The sequence below is a fragment of the Physcomitrium patens genome, chromosome 2 (genome assembly GCF_059467195.1).
Source record: "Physcomitrium patens ecotype Gransden chromosome 2, ASM5946719v1, whole genome shotgun sequence".
NCBI lineage: Eukaryota > Viridiplantae > Streptophyta > Bryopsida > Funariales > Funariaceae > Physcomitrium > Physcomitrium patens.
The window spans coordinates 4,039,360-4,057,762 of NC_143411.1; the positions used below are offsets into that span (position 1 = coordinate 4,039,360).

At 37.3% G+C, this 18,403-nt stretch overlaps 3 protein-coding genes across 8 annotated transcripts; 2 read left to right on the forward strand and 1 right to left on the reverse strand.

Annotated features, from left to right (window-relative positions):
- Positions 1 to 2,168: 2,168 nt before the first annotated feature.
- Positions 2,169 to 7,027, forward strand: LOC112279105 (magnesium/proton exchanger 2). Of its 5 annotated transcripts, none has more exons than XM_024513230.3 (11): positions 2,169 to 2,951; positions 3,490 to 3,577; positions 3,725 to 3,942; positions 4,097 to 4,295; positions 4,481 to 4,656; positions 4,879 to 5,093; positions 5,296 to 5,459; positions 5,601 to 5,728; positions 5,900 to 6,116; positions 6,298 to 6,427; positions 6,612 to 7,027. In XM_024513230.3, exons 2-11 carry the CDS (start codon positions 3,553 to 3,555, stop codon positions 6,904 to 6,906), a joined length of 1,767 nt encoding a protein of 588 aa, XP_024368998.1. In that variant the 5' UTR covers positions 2,169 to 2,951; positions 3,490 to 3,552; the 3' UTR covers positions 6,907 to 7,027. The 5 variants fall into 5 exon arrangements, with proteins under 5 accessions (XP_024368998.1, XP_024368999.1, XP_024369000.1 ...); XM_024513231.3 differs by having other exon boundaries at positions 4,879 to 5,069; XM_024513232.3 differs by having other exon boundaries at positions 2,276 to 2,951; positions 3,845 to 3,942.
- Positions 7,028 to 10,765: 3,738 nt separating this feature from the next.
- LOC112279041 (uncharacterized) lies at positions 10,766 to 14,950 on the reverse strand. Of its 2 annotated transcripts, none has more exons than XM_024513096.3 (10): positions 14,838 to 14,950; positions 14,031 to 14,101; positions 13,594 to 13,828; positions 13,202 to 13,446; positions 12,959 to 13,045; positions 12,625 to 12,717; positions 12,455 to 12,533; positions 12,030 to 12,118; positions 11,701 to 11,786; positions 10,766 to 11,234 (listed from the first exon to the last, which is right to left on the reverse strand). In XM_024513096.3, exons 1-10 carry the CDS (start codon positions 14,920 to 14,922, stop codon positions 11,177 to 11,179), a joined length of 1,128 nt encoding a protein of 375 aa, XP_024368864.1. In that variant the 5' UTR covers positions 14,923 to 14,950; the 3' UTR covers positions 10,766 to 11,176. The 2 variants fall into 2 exon arrangements, with proteins under 2 accessions (XP_024368864.1, XP_024368863.1); XM_024513095.3 differs by having other exon boundaries at positions 12,030 to 12,121.
- A 2,061-nt stretch (positions 14,951 to 17,011) lies between these two features.
- Positions 17,012 to 18,366, forward strand: LOC112293640 (large ribosomal subunit protein eL28z). The gene is made up of 3 exons (XM_024543316.3): positions 17,012 to 17,081; positions 17,699 to 17,847; positions 17,950 to 18,366. The coding sequence occupies exons 2-3, from the start codon at positions 17,700 to 17,702 to the stop codon at positions 18,246 to 18,248; spliced, it is 447 nt and encodes a 148-aa protein (XP_024399084.1). The 5' UTR covers positions 17,012 to 17,081; position 17,699; the 3' UTR covers positions 18,249 to 18,366.
- Positions 18,367 to 18,403: the final 37 nt, after the last annotated feature.

Here is an 18,403-nt window from a genome sequence, read left to right on the forward strand (position 1 = left end):
TATTAAAATAGTTAATACCATGATAAAAACCTTAATAATCTTTGGCAAAACTAAGTTGTAATTATTGATACAATTTTATAGTAATATGAATACTAACATATATTTTTTAAAAAACTTATGGCAACAAAATAAATATTTTTATTACGATTTATATTATTTTAAAGATTAAATAAATTTAAAAAAATTAGCACTCAAGACCTCTCAAAAGTTTGGAAAGTAAGTCAATCATTAGCACACATAAAAATTATTTCAATCTAATTGACTATATGCTTAAGATCATAGAAACCCTCATTGACCTTTAAAATCCAATTTCCAAGTTTCTAGTTCACTTGGATTTGAATAACTTTGGATCTTATTCTTTAATTAAGTTTAATTTTGCTATCCAAATTTGACACAACTATGTTCACAAACCTAAAAAAATTCACTAGTAGACCTGCTATAAAACTTACTAAACTCACCAAAATATAATCCTTTTTTTATTCTACAAAAAACAGAGTCATCCAAAGCAAACCTAACTTTGGAAAGCTTTTACAAAGTCGTTATTTATTTAGGTAGCTCAAAATCAATGCTTAAAAAAATCCTATTAAGTTTGCTTTCTTACATTGTTTTCTATATATATATATATATATTAGCCATAGGCTAACAATTTTATGCATTAAGATCCAATTTCGATCTTGGTTTACAACTAATCATCTTTGAGTATCAATCTAAGGTTTTTTTAAGGTGATTTTTGTTGAAAGCTAACTTTTACTTTTATCCAAAGATACCTATGGTGTTTATTATTGCTAATTTACTTTGTTTTTTTCTTGTTTATGGTCCTACAAAGTAAATAAAAGCCATTTTTATAAAAAGACAACATTAGTACTAAATTGTTTTTACTAACTTCCTAATTTTTATCTATATTTCTAAAATAATTTGCTACTATATTTTTAATTAATCTCTTTTATTATATAATCATTTTTTTTCTTTTACCCAATAGCCATTGTATGCCATATATCTATGTATACATTCAATAAAAATCTTATTTATACTAAAAAAGAGATAATATATTTACAATAAAAGATTTGTATGTAATGCTTATGACATTTTATTTTATTATATTATTTAATTAAATTCAAAAAATAATTATATTAGATCTATATGATTCTTTAATTTACTTTTGAAAATTCTTTTAATTTAATTTAAAGAATCTTTTACTATAATTTTATCCCAAAACTTGTTTGTATATTTTTAATCTTCATTTTATAATGTGTATATAGGGATGCATAGCTCTAGTGGTGTCCACGTGGTGGTTCAGTAAATTTTATAGTCTATTATTTTATTTGTATGAAAAAATTATCTGTAATGAGACTCTAATACTAGCCAAACCATCTTATAATGTCTTACACTTTCATAGTAATCTTTAAAAATAAGATCAAAAATTGTTTCTTTCACAAAACTCTTTAGCGTTATTTTTTCGGCTCTCTTCTCTATTAGAGTAAAAATAATTTAGATTATTTTTCTTTTGAAAAATATTTCATTTTTGGTTTATAGTCTTATAAAAAATTTCAAAAAGATTTTTTTTTATTTGTAAATTCAAATATAATGTTATAATTTTTCTTTTATTTTGTAAAGATTATTAATTTATTTTCTCCAATGCATTAAGAATCTTAAAAAGTTACAATTTTTTTTTATTTTAATCACTTGCTTTTTTGATAACTCCTAACTCTCTACCAATACTTGATACTCATACTTCTCTATTTTTATGAGATGAAAAATACTTAAAATAAGGATTATTTTATGAATATAAAAAATATTTAAGAAAATGGAATTTAAGTTTTATTTTTTTTATGTTAATCATTTGATAAAATGTACAATTAGTATTCACACAATTACAATATCGTAGTGCACACAAGAAATTAAACACCAAAAATGTAAAAAAAGTAAAAAATTAAAAATATATATGAATAATTACTTAATTAAAAGATCCACAAGAAACGAACCCTAATCACTGATACCACACACTACACACGCGTTATTGTTCCAGACTGGTCATTTCCGTTGCTGTCGACGAGAGAATTGGAAGCTGACGAACGACGACCAGCAACGTCGTCGAGCTTCGTCGCCAGCTTCGTCGAGACTGGCGAGGGGAACAGGTCCGTTTCCTTTTCTATTCTTGCAGTCTGCATGCTGCTGCTGCAGCATTGGGTGGTGGTGATCGGGTTGTAGCGGACCCCCCCTCCATCTTCCAGCCTCCATGACGCGGTGTAGCACGTCTCAGGCTTCCATTTCGGGGGTGCACTTGGAGCCCCTGGAATACTCCGACTGTGGATGCCGAAAACTCAGAGATCTCATGTCTCAACGCTCATTTTGTCCCCGCCAGGTCTGACCAGTGCGGCGAGACCCGACATCCGCGACTGAAACTGAGATATGCAAGCAATCGAATGTTCCTGTGGTAGGATTGGAGCCAGGGTGAAGGATTGTGAACGTCGTTAGAATAGGAGCGGAGGTAGCGGCGTGTTCTGAGTGATTTGGAAAAATCGAGGCACTTCTTCTGATTCCGTCTCTTTTTCACAGTGTGGTCGCATGGAAGGATTGATTGATTGAAGAGATGAAGGAGGATTTGTCGTTTTGGCTGGCTGGATTCTCTTTCCCATGCACGTACTGTCAGCGGTTTTTCTTTCCACGCAATCTACGTCGTGGCCTCGCATGAGCAGTCGTTTCAATTCCTCATCATATGGACACTACCCAGCCCTTTCCGCCCCTGTGATTTCCCTTCACTCTGATCTAGTTAATCCGTCTTCAATTATTAGCATTGTACTCTTCTTCTCTGTGGTTGAGCTCAACAGGCACTCGTTGCTCCAATCAATGCACATGGCAGAAATTCTCTTACAATGCGCTTAATTATATGGCTTGCTGCGGCTCGACTTGGTCCCCGAACCCTAAATGTCTCCCTGTAGGCATTCAGTTGTGTGAGTGCCCTGACTCTCTTCGAAGTAGTCGAATTGCTATGTGCGAGTGGTACGATGCTTTTTGTAGTATCCTTCTCACAAGTCTCTTTGCGTAGCTCTTGTAGGTGGACGGTTAGATGTGTACAAGGAAAATGAGAACTTCCGTTCACTCTTAATTAGTAATGATCTTCACCATGTAGTAATTTTTATCTTCTTATTGCTCATCTGCATATTTTAACACTTCAAGATGCTTATGTCTCAATTTAATAATACGTCTTCTATGTTTTTGAAGATAGTGCTGTCGTAACTATCCAAGTTCAGAAAACTTTCCATTCCACCACACGAATCATCTTGACTTGTTGCATGTTATTATGTATTTAGGAACATAATAGCTGGCTGCTTCTTAATCAGTAGATGCAGAATCAAGATCCTTCTAAACTGATACTGTGAGGCTGTTTCGCTGTGTGAAAGCGCTTAAACCTTAAACCCTGTAATCAAGTGTGTGAAGAGAGCAATCGTCTGAGATCTATCTGATCTATGCATTTGGTTGAAAATGCAGAAGCAGATTCTGGTGGTGGAAATAGGAATGAATTAGTGGTCTGCATTTCAGTCACCTCTATGGATGCTTCCATCTTCTGTTATGGCAGGTTCGCAGCTTCTCTTCTTTCCACCTATGTTATTGTGAGCTTTACTAACGTACATGACTTCCTTTTTCGTGTTGTTGGTTTGTCCTAGTAGGTCTATCCTAGCTCAAACAATATCAACGGAACTCCTTAATTGTTCAATTCATGCAGGTTTAAGCAGTGCTCTTGTATCTGCATTTTCTTCGCCAGAAAAAAATACTATTCACGTTGTGCATGCATCAGCTACTTCAACTGCTGAATTATGCCCAAATCACATTATGTTTGAAGCAGAGCCGACATGGCTGCACTCAAGCCGCGCAGTTCTCTACGCTTTTTGCATTATTTACTGCTTCGTAGGGTTGGCTACGATCACCAACCTCTACATGGAGGCAAGGAGCTCTATGCACCTACATTCGTCGATTTCTCATACTATTCAATGCAGTCGTAATAACTGGTGGCATTTTGGATTGATTCTTGCTCTAAATTTGCCACTCTTAGGTGAAGTTTGTTTATCCTATCTATTATTGCTTTATGTCTATGCAGGCGATGGAGAAAATCGTTCACCAAACTCGTAAAGTTGTTCGTCATAATTACGAAATAGGCAGCGATGAAATAGTTCATGAAAGGATATGGAATCTAGTAATTGCAGATATTACTCTCTTGGCACTGGGGACTAGCGCTCCTCAGATTTCGCTGGCTATAATTGATGCTTTCCAGCAGCTTGGTCAGAAGACTGAAGCGGGTATCTGTCTTGTAACCGTAACCTCGTTACTTTGCAGCTTGTAAAGTACCGGGCAATTTATATTGTTTTCCTGCTTTGAAGTGTACTTAAATAAGTTGTTTCAATGAATCAGTAGCTTCTTATGATGGGGTTTGGATGTAATTTCTGTGATGATCATTGGCTGAGACTTGAGACATTGATTGCAGGCTTGGGTCCAGGAACAATTATTGGCTCTGCAGCATTCAATCTCTACATTATTCTTGCCGTCTGCGTTCTTGTTCCTAAAGCTGGCTCCACCAAACACATCCGGAGTATTGGAGTATGGATTGTTGAATTGACTTGGTCGATGTGGGCTTATATCTGGCTTGCAATTATCCTGCAGGTGAGCTTGAGATGGCAGGGACAAGTCTAGTACGTTTCAAGCTGGGGTCTCAAGTTTTGATTATACTTAAGCATGGATTTGAGTAGTCGTAAGAATTAATTTGAGAACCACAAATTAGTGAAATTCAGATTCATAATTTATGTTAGACAAACATGGACTTTGCTGTGCAGTGCTTCACATGTTTTTTTCTCTTTCATTTATTTGTTCATGCTATGTGCGCAGGTGTCTTCTCCCGACGTGGTAGAGCCGTGGGAAGCTGTATGCACAGTTTTGCAGTTTCCCATTCTTATGATGCATGCCTACGTCCAAGACGTAGGCTTGGAGACCTTGTGCTGTCCAAGCATGATTGTTTCATGGAAGCCCATTAGGAAGTATTTTTCACTGGCAATTTACGACGGCGAAATCCATGATCAGTCAGCTTCTTTCTCCAATCTTGAGTAAACTTCAGTCTACTTTGTAATCTTATGTATTTGCGAGCTTTCAAGCATTAGATTCTGTTTATTTGCCTCCACCCATCGATTGTATACTCATGATCCGGTCTCATTTTGGTCAGTAAAACAAAAATGCAGCATTAATATTAATCTAATAATTTACACTAATAATTTAAACATATACTTGGACTTGTATGTGCGTGTTCAGAGTCTTCTCGGAGCAAAGTACATCTGACTTGGAGCGCGTAGATCTGCAATATCTACCTATGAAAGAAATTAGAAATGGGGTCACATTTGATGATCATAGGATTTCGCCATTTGAACGGCAGCAGGTCATAGGTGCAAACGACATAAGTGAACAACTGACTTGTGGTAAGCTTTGTGCATTTTACGCAACTGTGATCTTGTATCTTGTGATTCCCAATTTTACTATAGGCCTAGCATAACTGAACGATGATCTGTCGAATCTAATTATGGGTAGTTACTCTAAAGCATTTTCATGATGATGTTTAGGCAGCAAGAATTCAGAGAGCAATCAAGAATTGGTTAAGTTGCGATCGACGAATGAAATTGACGAACATACCTCTGGACGGACCAATGCTTGTTCCCTCTGGAAGATGCAGTTTCTTGACGCCATTTTTGTAAGTCTTACCAGATCCTCTTACGAATATTCGACTCTCAGAAACCTGGCAGTAAAGAATATCGCCATAGTTTTCATCTTTACAAACGTATATATATTTTTCAATATTTACTTGGAACCTTTCGCTTAGCTGAAGTTTTCTTAATGAGAGAATTGCATAATGACACTCCAGATCGAGAAGCATGTAGATGAGAGTGGGAAGGATCATTCCCCGATAGCTGTGGATTGTGTTGGTCATCTAATCATATTACCGTGGAGGTTTCTCTTTGCTTTTCTTCCACCACCGATGCTGTTAAATGGATGGCCGGCTTTCATGTGTGCTCTGGCCTTCATTACAGTCATTTCCTGTTTCCTGATCAAACTGGCCAATTCATTTGGTTGCGTCACAGGTAAATATTTTAAAAAAGGAGCTCTTTCCTTAATCTTCCTCTCTACTTGTTCTCTAGATGAAATTTTATCTGTAGGATATGCTGAAGTTTTTAACAACAATGAATAATTAGAGAACCAAAAGTAGTTCTATTTAATTGTGTGAAGTAAGCCCTAATGAAAATGCTCATGTCATGGAAACAGGGGTTTCGGATTACGTTTTGGCCTTGACGATCCTGGCAGTCGGTACTTCTTGGCCTGATCTAATTGCAAGTAAAATTGCTGCCAAGCATCTTCCTACAGCAGATTCAGCCATAGCCAACATTAATGCAAGGTCTCGAGCATTTTCATTTCCCTCTTATGTTCTCAAATCTATTGACTCTTTCTTATGCTTCAGGACTTGACCTCACGTCCACGTGAATGGTTTGGCAGCTTTTGTATGCAGATTCTTTACTGTCATAGTGTCTCTAAATGATTTCTTGAGGTCTTATCAGACGCTAATGACGATTGCTTTACAGCAACTGTATCAACGTTTACGTCGGCACTGGGATTCCATGGCTGCTGCAATCCTTTTACAACAAGCTCCAGTTGGACGAAGAGTTCAGAGTTCCCTCTGTCGGCATTGGGTTTTCGCTCATGCTCTTCTTGGTCACCTTTGTGCTCTGCCAAATTGTCGTCGTTGGACGGAGATTCATTTTCGAAGGAGAGCTGGGAGGACCGCGCAAGTGGGCGTGGGCTTCCTCGTTTTACTTCATATTTCTGTGGCTCATTTTTGTTATCTTTTCATGCCTCAGAAATTACAATTTGTTGTAGAAAATACATTATTTCTACCTCCATCTATTTGATCGAACACAGTCAATACCAGAATTGATTGACCAATCAATATGCTTTTCTTTCCCAAAATATTATACAGTAAAAACTCATAGTCCTCTCATCTTATGTCTGGTGTATTTGTATCGTTCTTGGAAGCTACCATTCCAGCTGCAGTCAATTTTTCGTTATGTATGCACTACTCGGGACCTATTTAAAATTTGAAGTCCATTTACCAGCATCGATTAAACAGTTCTAATTACGGTCTATGCTATCGACGTGCTTAGAAAAGTTTTTGACTGGGATTGCAACTTCGAATTTTTGTTGCTTTGTCGTGATCAAAACACGTAGAAGTTTTAATAGTACGACGCGGATGGTGATCAATCTGTTTTGCATAAGTTGAAGTTTGTTTCAATGTCCACCTATTTTGTGATGTTATGCTGTTCATTTCTCCTTAACGTTCTGTTAGTTGATTACAGAGGGTTTCGCAGTTTTTGTGTGTTGGTTTCTTTACCCTAGTGATGATACTTAGTGGTGGCGGTGGCGGAAGGAAAGGATGTTTGTGAACCAATTTGCAGAGGGGTATACGGTGCAAGGTGCTTAAGCTGATCGTTGGTCGAGAATTCGTTTCGAGGCGGACGAGTGCGCGAAAAAGTGGTGCTACACCATGCATTACGGAGAATTCTGTGGAAGCGAAATCTGCAAGATCCAACAATCTGCCACGCCGATTCATCCTTCCCTGGCAAGCTCCAGTAGAATTTCTACTCCCTCTTTGCTCTCCACCTAGACTGGCGCCCCAGAACATCGAGGATTACTGGTGTTTCACAGGGAGGAATGTGATGTTTCCGCTTCTGAAAGATATGCAGGAGCGAGCATCTGGCTGATGTGGAACCTTTTATCAATATACAGAGAATTCCTGTAAAACACTACCTGATTGCACGAAGAGGTTTGAGTTTGTTGGCTTTGTGATGGCAGCCAAGGTGAACCTTCGTAGTCAACCTTTGGAGCGATCTGTATTGACATGGCTCTTTGTACACATGAAAGTCGGTGGAGACGAAGTGAGGGCATGCTGGGATTGAGATACTTTACAAGATCGGCAGCAAGTTTGGATATTTTTTCAGGGAATTGACACAGGAGAGAACTGCAAGTGGATCCCAACTGGTCAGTATCCGGTTTGTGAATACAGAACTATTGATCCGATTGCCAAAGCTAATCTCTTCACCAGGGGATATGTTTTTGATTGAAGTTGAGGATGTGGATATCAGTAGCCATGTTTCGATCTCTCACTCGGAGACCGACAAACATACTTGCATTGGATTTGAGTAGGTCTTTTTAAAACTCTTTTAGCAAATATGCATTACACCTATAGACCTAGTTGAAATAATTGTCAATTACACCCATAGACCTAGTTGAAATAGTTGTCAAGCACATTGCATTGCAAAGCATGTATTCTATTGAGCAAGTCCAAAATGAATGTTATTAAGAGCCACTTGTTGACAAAGGCATACAACCAATCAATTCAATTAAAGACCTTTTCAAAAAACTTGGTTTTAACTTCCTTTTTAGATTGGCTCAAAGATATTTTACAAACCTTGGCTATGGATTGTTTACCATGATAGTTATTATACTTCTAGATAACATGTTTGTGGCACTATTTATGCCAATGATTATTATTACTATAGCAAGTTTTTGGCCCATTTTGTTTTAACTAGTTATGAGTTAATTGATATGGATGAGTGTATTGTCCACAATAGAAAAAATAACTTGATGAAGCTTTCATCTGTCAGATAATCAAATAAGTCAAATTAAGTCGCAATCTTGTGTAGAGCATAACTAAAGCTATAATTAAACATCTTCTTCTAAGTATTGTTGAAGCTTGGATACACTTTCAATCCCAACTAGCTTGTAAAGATGGTCTATGTTTTGCCAAAGAATGACAAAATAGTAGAGCTTTAGTTGGTAGTAGTACTACTGCTATCATTCTATTGCAGTAATTTATCAAAAGAGGAAAATTCTTATGCAAGATTCTTATGCAAGATTGCAATGTACATACTTGCATTCAAAATTGCAATGTACATCATATTAATTGATGTAGTCAAGATGCTACAATAGTAGTGCTTGCACTTGAGGTGTTTTGACTTGAATTGATTATTTAGGTACTTATTACCAAAGCACTCTCAATAAGCAATCTTTTTGCACCTTGTCTCCTTTAAGTTATTTGGTACCATTATTTAGGAGTCAGATGATCATTGCAACAAATATGAGACTTCATATGATAAGAAAAAATTGCAATCAACTTAGAGCTTTAAGTTGAACTTGCAAAAATATGTAAAATTTGTAAAAAGAAATTAAAAAAAATGATATATAAGAGAATTTGGGCCACTTTTGCTAAACTCAAGGAATAATATTGGTAGAAAAATATGTATCAAGATATGTATTTATTTGTAGAGTTGTATTCAACTTATCAAATATATTCTAATATATAATATTAAGATTATTTGTATCTAGCATATCTATTGGCTACTTATTTTAAACAAGTTGTTGACTTGGTTGTTATTCTAATGGGATTATAAAAAAATTAGTTGTTTGGCCTGATTTATGATAATGCACCAAATTGAGTAAAAGGCAAAGAATTGCAAATAAAGTCTATTGAAGGAATTTATAGGTTTTTGCTTGAAGATGTTATTTGTTGCTATAAATGTGTAAAATAGGTTATTGTAGATCATAGAGAATTTGGTGGGCAAGAAACTTATGAATTCATTAAAAGAAATGGAGTTAAGTATTTATTGACTACTACTTACAATCCAAATAAGAATACAAGAAAAGTTTGTGGCTATCTACTAATTATGAAGGCATTTGTAAAGACTTATAATGGAAGGATAATAAAATTATTTAATAATAGGATATATCCCAATTGAGCTTTAGTCATATCTAAAACTTATCATGCAAATGAAAAAAAAAAATGTGCGAACTCAAAGTGTGCTTCTATGAGAAGATGGATTATTAAGAAAACAATTTTTGGCCATTAGGATTTAACAATTTAAGTAAAGACCACAAGATGTACAAATAGCATTAGAAAGATTGAAAAAGACAAGATTCGGAAAGAAGGCTTAATTTGATAAACAACATCAATCAAGACCTATGACACTTAAGAAAGTAATTGGATTTTTGTTTGACAATAATTTGGATAACCAACATAATATTTTGAGAAAGTTTTCTAAATGTTGGTTTGGATTATATATGGCACCAACAATCCTTGATAATACAACCTATTTAGTAAAGAAGTTAGATAGAACAAGATTGAAAGTAACAATTGTTGAGAAGTGGGTGAAAATATTGAAACAAGAGTGAGAATTAAATTTATGTCAATTGAATTAATAGGTTGTAATCAAGCACATTATTATAACCATTGATGTACACTATTGGTTACTTTTGTTTGATTGAAGTAACACACAGATAATTTCCGCCTGTTACAGTTATAATTATAAATTATATCAAGTAGAAGTGTATTTCAATTCAGATATTCCAATGTCTTTAGAGTGATGAAAAACCTTGATATGCTAGAAGTATAGAATAGTTGATAGTTTTTAATTGAAATTGTTGTTTGCTTTAAGAAATAGAGATCATTTTACCGTTCTTATTTTCATTAGTACACTAATGCAACCATTTCAATATAGAATTATGAAAATGACTTCTATGTAATTTCTCGATAACTGTACAGCGCATGAGTTACAGTGGCTTACGTCCATCAATGATTCCCTAACATCTAAGATTTTACTCGTCAAAAGTGTTCAGAGCAGTAGTATTTAGTGAAAGTAGTAAATATAGAAGTTAACTGCGGTTGAAAAATGTTGGACATATGTTTCTAAGGTAAACGGCAGAATGTAATTGAATTTCAAGAGGAATAACAGAGTTGACATACAATCAACGAAATGCTCGTTAATGCTACAAAAACCTCTCGGCATGTGTATGGCTGCTTCAATGCTTGAAGCGTTACAAATCTTCAAAAGCCATATTATACCATAATTCTCAAGTGGTAACTCTACCTACACCCACTTCACCCTGTCTATGTCTCACATCAATCATATAGGCATTCTCAAGTAGGTGCGTTTCACCAAAGGGTCTATCCGTCCTGGGTGTGAGGCTCAAACACTGAGATCGTATAAACTCTATTTCTGTACCCACAAAAAGACCCTTAGATCACGAGACAGTGCTCCAGGGAAGTTTCAGTTCTTTCGAGTAAATAGAAAATGTAAACGCTGATCGCACTAGATTAAGCTTTGTGCTTCGCAGCAACGTGTTGACTCATAGCAGACTCCGTGGTGAACGTCCTGCACAGTAGCGGTTTCATGGTAAGGCGTCATCAGTCCATCATTACGTCAACTACCACTAAAAGACGACACAACTCGGCTCAGTGGATGCTCAGACAGTACGAATGTAGTCATCAAGCCTACTGGCTCAGACTAGAATTTTACATCACGGCATCCTTCCGCGTACTACATATGGACAACGCAACCACGAGTTACAACTCCTGCTCACTCCACAACTCCTGATCACTCATTATCTCATTCTGATTAAGCAATGATATGTTAACGTTTGTGGTACTAACCATCCCGGTGACAATAACATTAGTGCGCTTGACTGGGTGCTCAGACATATCATGGATACAATTTCCTCCCGCCTTAAGGCTCAGATTAACGAGATATTTTGTTCATCACAGCACCCATTCGTGAGAAATCAAAAAGGACTTCAGTTCCTCCACATAAGAATGCAAGCACAAGTCCTCGTTAGTCCTACCTGTCACAGCCCGTGCACTTGTACTGTCCAAACTTCTTCTCGGATACTGGTGTTGTCGGAGGGGCAGTGGGAGTGCCCTTCGGAGCCTGCCATCAAAACACAGCTTCAAGTTTAAGATCATAGCGAAGACATCTATCACCCAAGCTAGCCTACTGACGATATATGCTCAGGTATTATGAATGGTAAAAGTCTCTTCAGGCCTTGACAACTCAGATTAACGAGATAGTTTGCTCCCCATCGCATCATTTAACGACTCGACTCCACGTATCAAAACTTCTCAAACCTCTACTTCAGTAACTTGGAGACCCAACCCCCAATCAAACCCTCACCTTAGCTTTCGCTCCCTTATCTGTTGGAGTTTTAGGAGCATCTTTGGAGGGCGTCACCTGCTTCTCTCCCTTCGTACCCTTAGCGGCTGCTGCTGCATGTTCCAACCATCAATAGTGTATCAATATTTACAGAACAATGTATACCGAGAAGCGAAACCATCGAGACACCCAAGGTTTCAAATAAAGCCATACTGAATAATACGAACCGCACATAATAATGGGTTCAAATCCACTTTAATTGACAAGCTTCGCTAAGAAATCCTGAGAACTAACCCGAAAAATCGTAATGCGACAGGCGTGTACATTCGCTTTCAGCTTCTTTAATTACACCTGTAACTAAGCTGTTACCTTCAAAATGAACTTTTGACACCTACTATTCCAGACTCTAGGGCACACCTACTGAGAGCATTGTTGTTAAGACTTACCTTGCAGGGGTGAAGAATCTGTCTTCGACTTCTTGTCGGCAACCTTCAGAGGTTCAGCAGCTGGTCTTTTCTTCCCAGCCTACATCAATTAAGACCACCATTAATGTAATGAGGGGTTACAATACAGCAGTCCATGGGAAGACAAGTTCACACCCACTCCACCGACTCACCTTGGGTGTCTCAATTTTCAACTCTTCTTCCTCTGATTCATCGTCCTCGTCATCCTCGTCATCATCATCATCATCATCATCCTCATCCATGTCCTGGAGTCATAGCAGTCAAACCTAATCAAGAGACAGGTGGAAATCTAAAACAAGTACAAAAGTGCGCATCCCTCACACGGGACCGGCAGGAACAACAAATCCAGAAACCGGACAAGAACGAAATGTAACGAGGTTGACTTCCTACAAATTGCACTAGCAGCGCGTTCGAGGGATCAGAAAGCTTTCAAACAACCTCAATCCATGCCACACACTATTACTAATCCAACATCTCTGAGCACACCTCATCAGAATCGTCATCACCGGCATCAAACTCGTCATCGGATTCGGAAGCTAGGTCGCTCACGAACGGATGTCCCATACCGTCATCCTTTCGAACCATCCAAGCCATCACCCAAACATCCTCGTAAGCGTTAATCACATATGACCTAGTTGACTTGCTGTCCAAGGCAAAACCCAAAATATCGGTGTATCCAAAAAAAAATCAATTGAAAAGGTAACACCTTTGACCGATAGTACAACTAACCTCATCAGAATCATCTGAGTCTTCAGAATCATCCTCCTCGTCAGAAGAGTCATCCTGAATTACTTGTTTCTTCACAACTTTCTTCTCAATGCCCTTGGCAATTGCGTTTGCTACAGCGGCCGCCGCTTTGTCAGTCACCTTACTGAGCATCTCGGCTGCAGCCCCGTTCGCCTTAATAGGAACTGCTACTGGCACACCGGCATCTTCCTCATCTTCATCTTCTTCGTCTTCTTCTTCATCCTCATCTGACATTGAAAAATTTGCTGCTCAATATCGAAGGCCAGGGAAGATTCCGCATGAAGTAGACAAACCATGTAAATCTGATAGTGAAGTAGAATGACAAAAGAAACAGTGTAGAAGCGGAACGTGCCCCAAGAGCTGGAGATTTTAACCTTCTGAATCGTATTCTCTAGGACCCTCCGTTCGGTACCCGCATAGGAAAATGCTTGAAGAGCTACTGCTGTGCGATACACTGAAGTCACTGTCAAACACAAGATCTAGAGGCATCTGATCGCACCTCCCCTCTGCGAGAGTTCCAAGCACAATATCGCTGCCATCAACATGCACCTTCAACACAACCCTTTCACTTCCTTTCCCTCCCTTCGCCTTGCTTTCCCCGAGAGCGGCCTGTGGTCATAGCAATAAGTAGAAAAGTGAGCAGAAGGTGGATTCATCTGGACATCTGAAGCGGAGGTTCTTCTCTTACGTCTAAGACCATAATGGTATAAAATGGCATCTATCAGTTTAAACGGTCCAGACTACAAGGCGATTGCTAAACGGCCTCTAGACACAGAATTCCATCAGATAAAAATTACAGTAAATGAATCACCTGGGATACGTGCAAGTACATTCCTTCACCAGGAGAACATTGAGTTGGTTTCCCTGCCCGAACTTCAACCCCTGCACCCACACAGAATCGCTGAGATAAGTCGATGCGAAAGCCATCGTGACAACCTGCCGGTAGGACATCCAATTTCTACAACCAGAATTTAAGACAATACAAACATAACTCCTACAAAGAGGGCTCCTTGACCTCTATACAAAATGAAAAGTGCATTCACTATTTGTTTACTACTGAAAAAAACGTGTAGTTAAGGGCAGAGAAAAAGTCAGAAAAGACAGTATAGTTTGCGTTGAGCAGTAAGTAGGGTTTATCTGAGATCGCTAGAAGAAAAAAGAAAAAAGAATCGTAGTGCAGAGTTTAGCACAGCATTGACTTAAGATTCGGATAAATAGGGCAAGTGTACACAGCGTCGATAGAATCACAATCACTATGAGACAGCTACTCAAGGGCTTTAGAGTACAAATGTGCAAGAATGTATTAAGGATCGATCACACGTCTAGATCTGATACAGACTAATACAAACAAAATCTCAGAAGACAGAATATAGAGCTCAAGGAGCCCCAATATAAACAAAATCTCAGAAGACAGGTACCATTGCTTAAACCCTCGAAAAAGACAAGCAGGGACACACAAATGACAAGTCCCAAAACAATTTCTACACCACCCCCGTGAAACTACCGCAGCAGAGACTGCAGAATGCCGATGGTAGTTCAAAACACGGTCAAGAAAACACATAACGCAGATCGAAATGTTTCAACAGCGAAGACGTAGAGGTTTAAGAGAAATACACACCCCAAAACTCCATTGCAGCCGACGAGAAAAACAACAACCGAATGTCTGAGGAGAATAACAAAACTCCGGTGGAGGCTGCGAGCATCAGAGCGCTCGCCGGCAGACGGGAAATCCAAAGCAACACCAATTCTGCCAGCCGCTGCTCACTGTCTTGTATAGGGCTGCCGCCATCGCCCAACCGGTCGTGGTTAGGGATACCACCGGCTGCAGCCGGATTCTGGGACACGTTCACACCGGATTCTGGAAAGCGCTGCAGACAGGGCCGTTCATTTGAAATAACGACTGATTTTGTGTGTCAGCTTTCTAATCTCCTCTCGATTTCTCACATCACACTCTTGATTCCTCATTATTCCTCATTACATATCGTGGTGCGTACTGTAGCCCACTATTTGAAATACTCTATAATATTCACACATTTGCACATTTTTTGTGTATATAAATTTGAATAAAAATATTTCTTTGTTGAGATTGTAATAAATTCCTGAAATTACTTCCATTTTTCAATGCCATAAAGATGACAAAATTCGAAAATAATTCAAGATCATAACATCAAAAAGAAAGTGCATTACATGTTATTTTATAGAAAGTTTTAAATTAGTGTGTTTTAGTCATCCTTGCACAGGTGATTTAAATATCATATATGGTTTCATCTTGCTTTAAATATAAATTTTAATATGTATGATAATAACGTTATTTAAATAACTAGTCAGATTTTTGGGTTCTGTACAAGCAGAACAAAAATCACTTTATTACATGCTTTTATCAAAATTGTTATAATTTATTATTCGTATTATTGATAAATAAGAAATAACTAGTATATGTAAATAAATATAATTGTATTCGTACATTATTATTTGAATTAAAAGTATGCTAAAATTCATATGTATATACATACATTTTATGACAATAATATTTAAAACATAATATTTTATAAATTTGTATATGTACGTGTTTCATTTTTAAAACTAAGCATATAGTAAACTATCAAGTAATCTCATTATGAATAACAAAAAGTGTTATCTTGTAGTGTATTGAATGACAGTAAATGAAATTGGGGTGTTAATTAGAAACTACCTATGCATACATGTTATGTATACTGTAACATGCAAAAAATTATTTAACCGACAATAGCACCATAGCAATTCCTTTTTATTAAATATTGGTTAAATAATTAGAATATAGTCTTTACATTAATATTAGACGATGTAAATTATAAAAAACAGTATTGACACTTCAAAGTTGTATCATTTAACTATTGAAATGTATACAATACATGAATTATAAGTATTATTGGAAAAGAATAAATTATCATATATAGTAAAATTAATTAAATGTGTTTTAATATCTCTAAGTCATTCATGGGAGTAAATCTATTGTTAAAATTCATAATTTATTCTTTAAATAATATATTATAATTAGATTTGAGGATAAAATTTTAGATTTCATTTCAAAAACTAAAATTAAAAATAATTAAATTTTTTTTTGTTATTGATCTTTTGCAATGAGCTAATTTATAAAATTACAACCTTACTCATTTGAAAGTACTCATTTAGTAGCTTTACCTAGCTTTAATTTTTTGATGTAAAATTATGATGGAGTTTAAAGTGCAAAAAGAATATTTTAAAATGAATATGAAGGAATTTATTCATGATTTTTCCTTTAATAAGTACCTAGAAAATGACATAGAAAGTGTGATCACACATTGGATAAAATTTAGAATATGTATATGTATATATATATATATATATATATATAATGAAATCATAAAGAAGTCAGGAATGGTGGAGCAAGGATTTAATCCTAATGTTAGCTCAGTTAAAGTGATAAATTATTTAATGCAATAATTTATTATTAGTAATTTATTCTATTTAAAGTTTAATATTCTACAAGACACAACGGAAGAATTATATTATGGAAGTTGAAGTGAGGACTCAATATAATGGAAGCTTGGAGATGGCTTCAGAAGGGCGACGTTTGGTGTTAAGTGGGGTGGAAATGGATGAGAAAGAGGGACGAAACTGATGAACGTGTTCGTGAACGAATGAAGAGCAAAGTGGATGAGAACTTGGATAAATAATCGCATCGCGGGTGGAGACGAAGCGTCATTCATCCACAGAGGAAGCACAAGGTGCTCTTAGGGCAGCGGCGGAGTCCAGACTCACCTCTTTCCGTCTGTGCAACTGCTGCCGGACTTGCTCCATCTTCCCCTCTGCCGCTGGCTCTTCGCATCCTTCGCGTCTTCAGGTTTTGTGCTAATTCCCATACGTTTCATATGTTTTTTTCTCAAAATTTCGGGATTTTTTTTGCATCAGGGTTATGTTATTCTATTAGTGAAATGGCTTTTTACTTTGTGGTGATCGTTTGTGAGGAAGGATTATCGTTTTAGGTCAGGCTTGTGGACATCGGGCGTTGTAGGGGAGTTCACTGTGCATTCGTCAAATGTGCTGTTTGTAGAATTTTGGACCCAATTAAAGGAATGTGTTGTTTGTGTAATGTGTTATGACATTTCGTGTACATATGAACGCCGATGAGCCCGATTCGGTTGTTTTCATTTTTAGGTTATTTGTATTTTGATGTCTGGTTTGACTAGATCAGGTTGCGATGAAATGGAGCTCCTTCTGAAGGGTTTGCATTTTCGGTTTTAGCGGCGGACGTGTTGTGTAGGCTTTTGGTTATTTTTTGCCAGTACTAGAAACCGACTTTAGGTGTGGTATCATGTCCGAGTCCTCAAAGTACTTTCATACCTATTTTATGTGGTAGCAGAGCGGCTCTTATGGCATTACTGCTGGGGTGTAATTTCGATACTTGATGGAGGAGCTAATTATTGTGGCGTTACTTGTCACCCTTTATCATGTGTACAGAATGGCGGCTGTATCGGACGACTTGATCTGGCTGTTGGTCAAGAACAGCAACAGGTTCTTGGTGAAGAGGAATGGGAACAATAACAATTCTGTTACCTTCAGCTCAGAACCGAACAACTTGTATAACTTGAACACCTTCAAGTACTCAGGTATTGCAATGTTGTGACTGTATCACTATGCTGGGACTAACTGGGTTCGATCTTCACGTTGATTTTGATGATTTATTTAACACAGTATTTTTCAATTCTTAGGTTTGGCGAACAAGAAGACTGTGGCCATCGCACCGGCAGAAGGTCTTTCAGTAGTTCTTACCACCACCAAGACCAAGAAGAGGAACCAGCCCGCTAAGTTGCGCCACAACTCCCTCTTGAAGAAGGACTTCCGCAAGATGGCTAAGACTGTGGTCAACCAGGTAGCCTCCAATGGGTACAGGGCTGACTTGAAGTCCGCCGCTTTGGCTAGGTTAGCCGCTGTGCACAAGAGCCTTCGTGTTGCCAAGGCAGGAGCCACGAAGAAGAAATCCAAGGCTAGAACTCCAGGAAAGAAGTAGATGGTGTCTTCTTTTCGGAAGATAAGGACTGCAATAGTTAAGACCTTATGGTCATTTTGTTTCTTCCTCTAAGCGAGTGTTTCGGTTCCTAAAAAGGCCTGAGTTACTTTGAGTTTTAGTTGTGGGTGAATTTCTTCTGGTGGTGTGTTTTGAAA

What these genes read in the sequence shown, in the direction of transcription:
- LOC112279105 (XM_024513230.3), top strand. Translation starts at nt 3,553, where the DNA reads ATGCTTCCATCTTCTGTTATGGCAG. An exon ending in TCCATCTTCTGTTATGGCAG is followed by an intron (nt 3,578 to 3,724) that starts GTTCGCAGCTTC and finishes CAATTCATGCAG; the next exon opens with GTTTAAGCAGTGCTCTTGTA. An exon ending in GCTTCTTTCTCCAATCTTGA is followed by an intron (nt 5,094 to 5,295) that starts GTAAACTTCAGT and finishes GTGCGTGTTCAG; the next exon opens with AGTCTTCTCGGAGCAAAGTA.
- LOC112279041 (XM_024513095.3), bottom strand. Translation starts at nt 14,922, where the DNA reads ATGCTCGCAGCCTCCACCGGAGTTTTGTTATTCTCCTCAGACATTCGG. An exon ending in TAGAGAATACGATTCAGAAG is followed by an intron (nt 13,447 to 13,593) that starts GTTAAAATCTCC and finishes TTTCAATGTCAG; the next exon opens with ATGAGGATGAAGAAGAAGAC. An exon ending in GTGATGACGATTCTGATGAG is followed by an intron (nt 12,718 to 12,958) that starts GTGTGCTCAGAG and finishes CTATGACTCCAG; the next exon opens with GACATGGATGAGGATGATGA.
- LOC112293640 (XM_024543316.3), top strand. Translation starts at nt 17,700, where the DNA reads ATGGCGGCTGTATCGGACGACTTGATCTGGCTGTTGGTCAAGAACAGC. An exon ending in GAACACCTTCAAGTACTCAG is followed by an intron (nt 17,848 to 17,949) that starts GTATTGCAATGT and finishes TTCAATTCTTAG; the next exon opens with GTTTGGCGAACAAGAAGACT.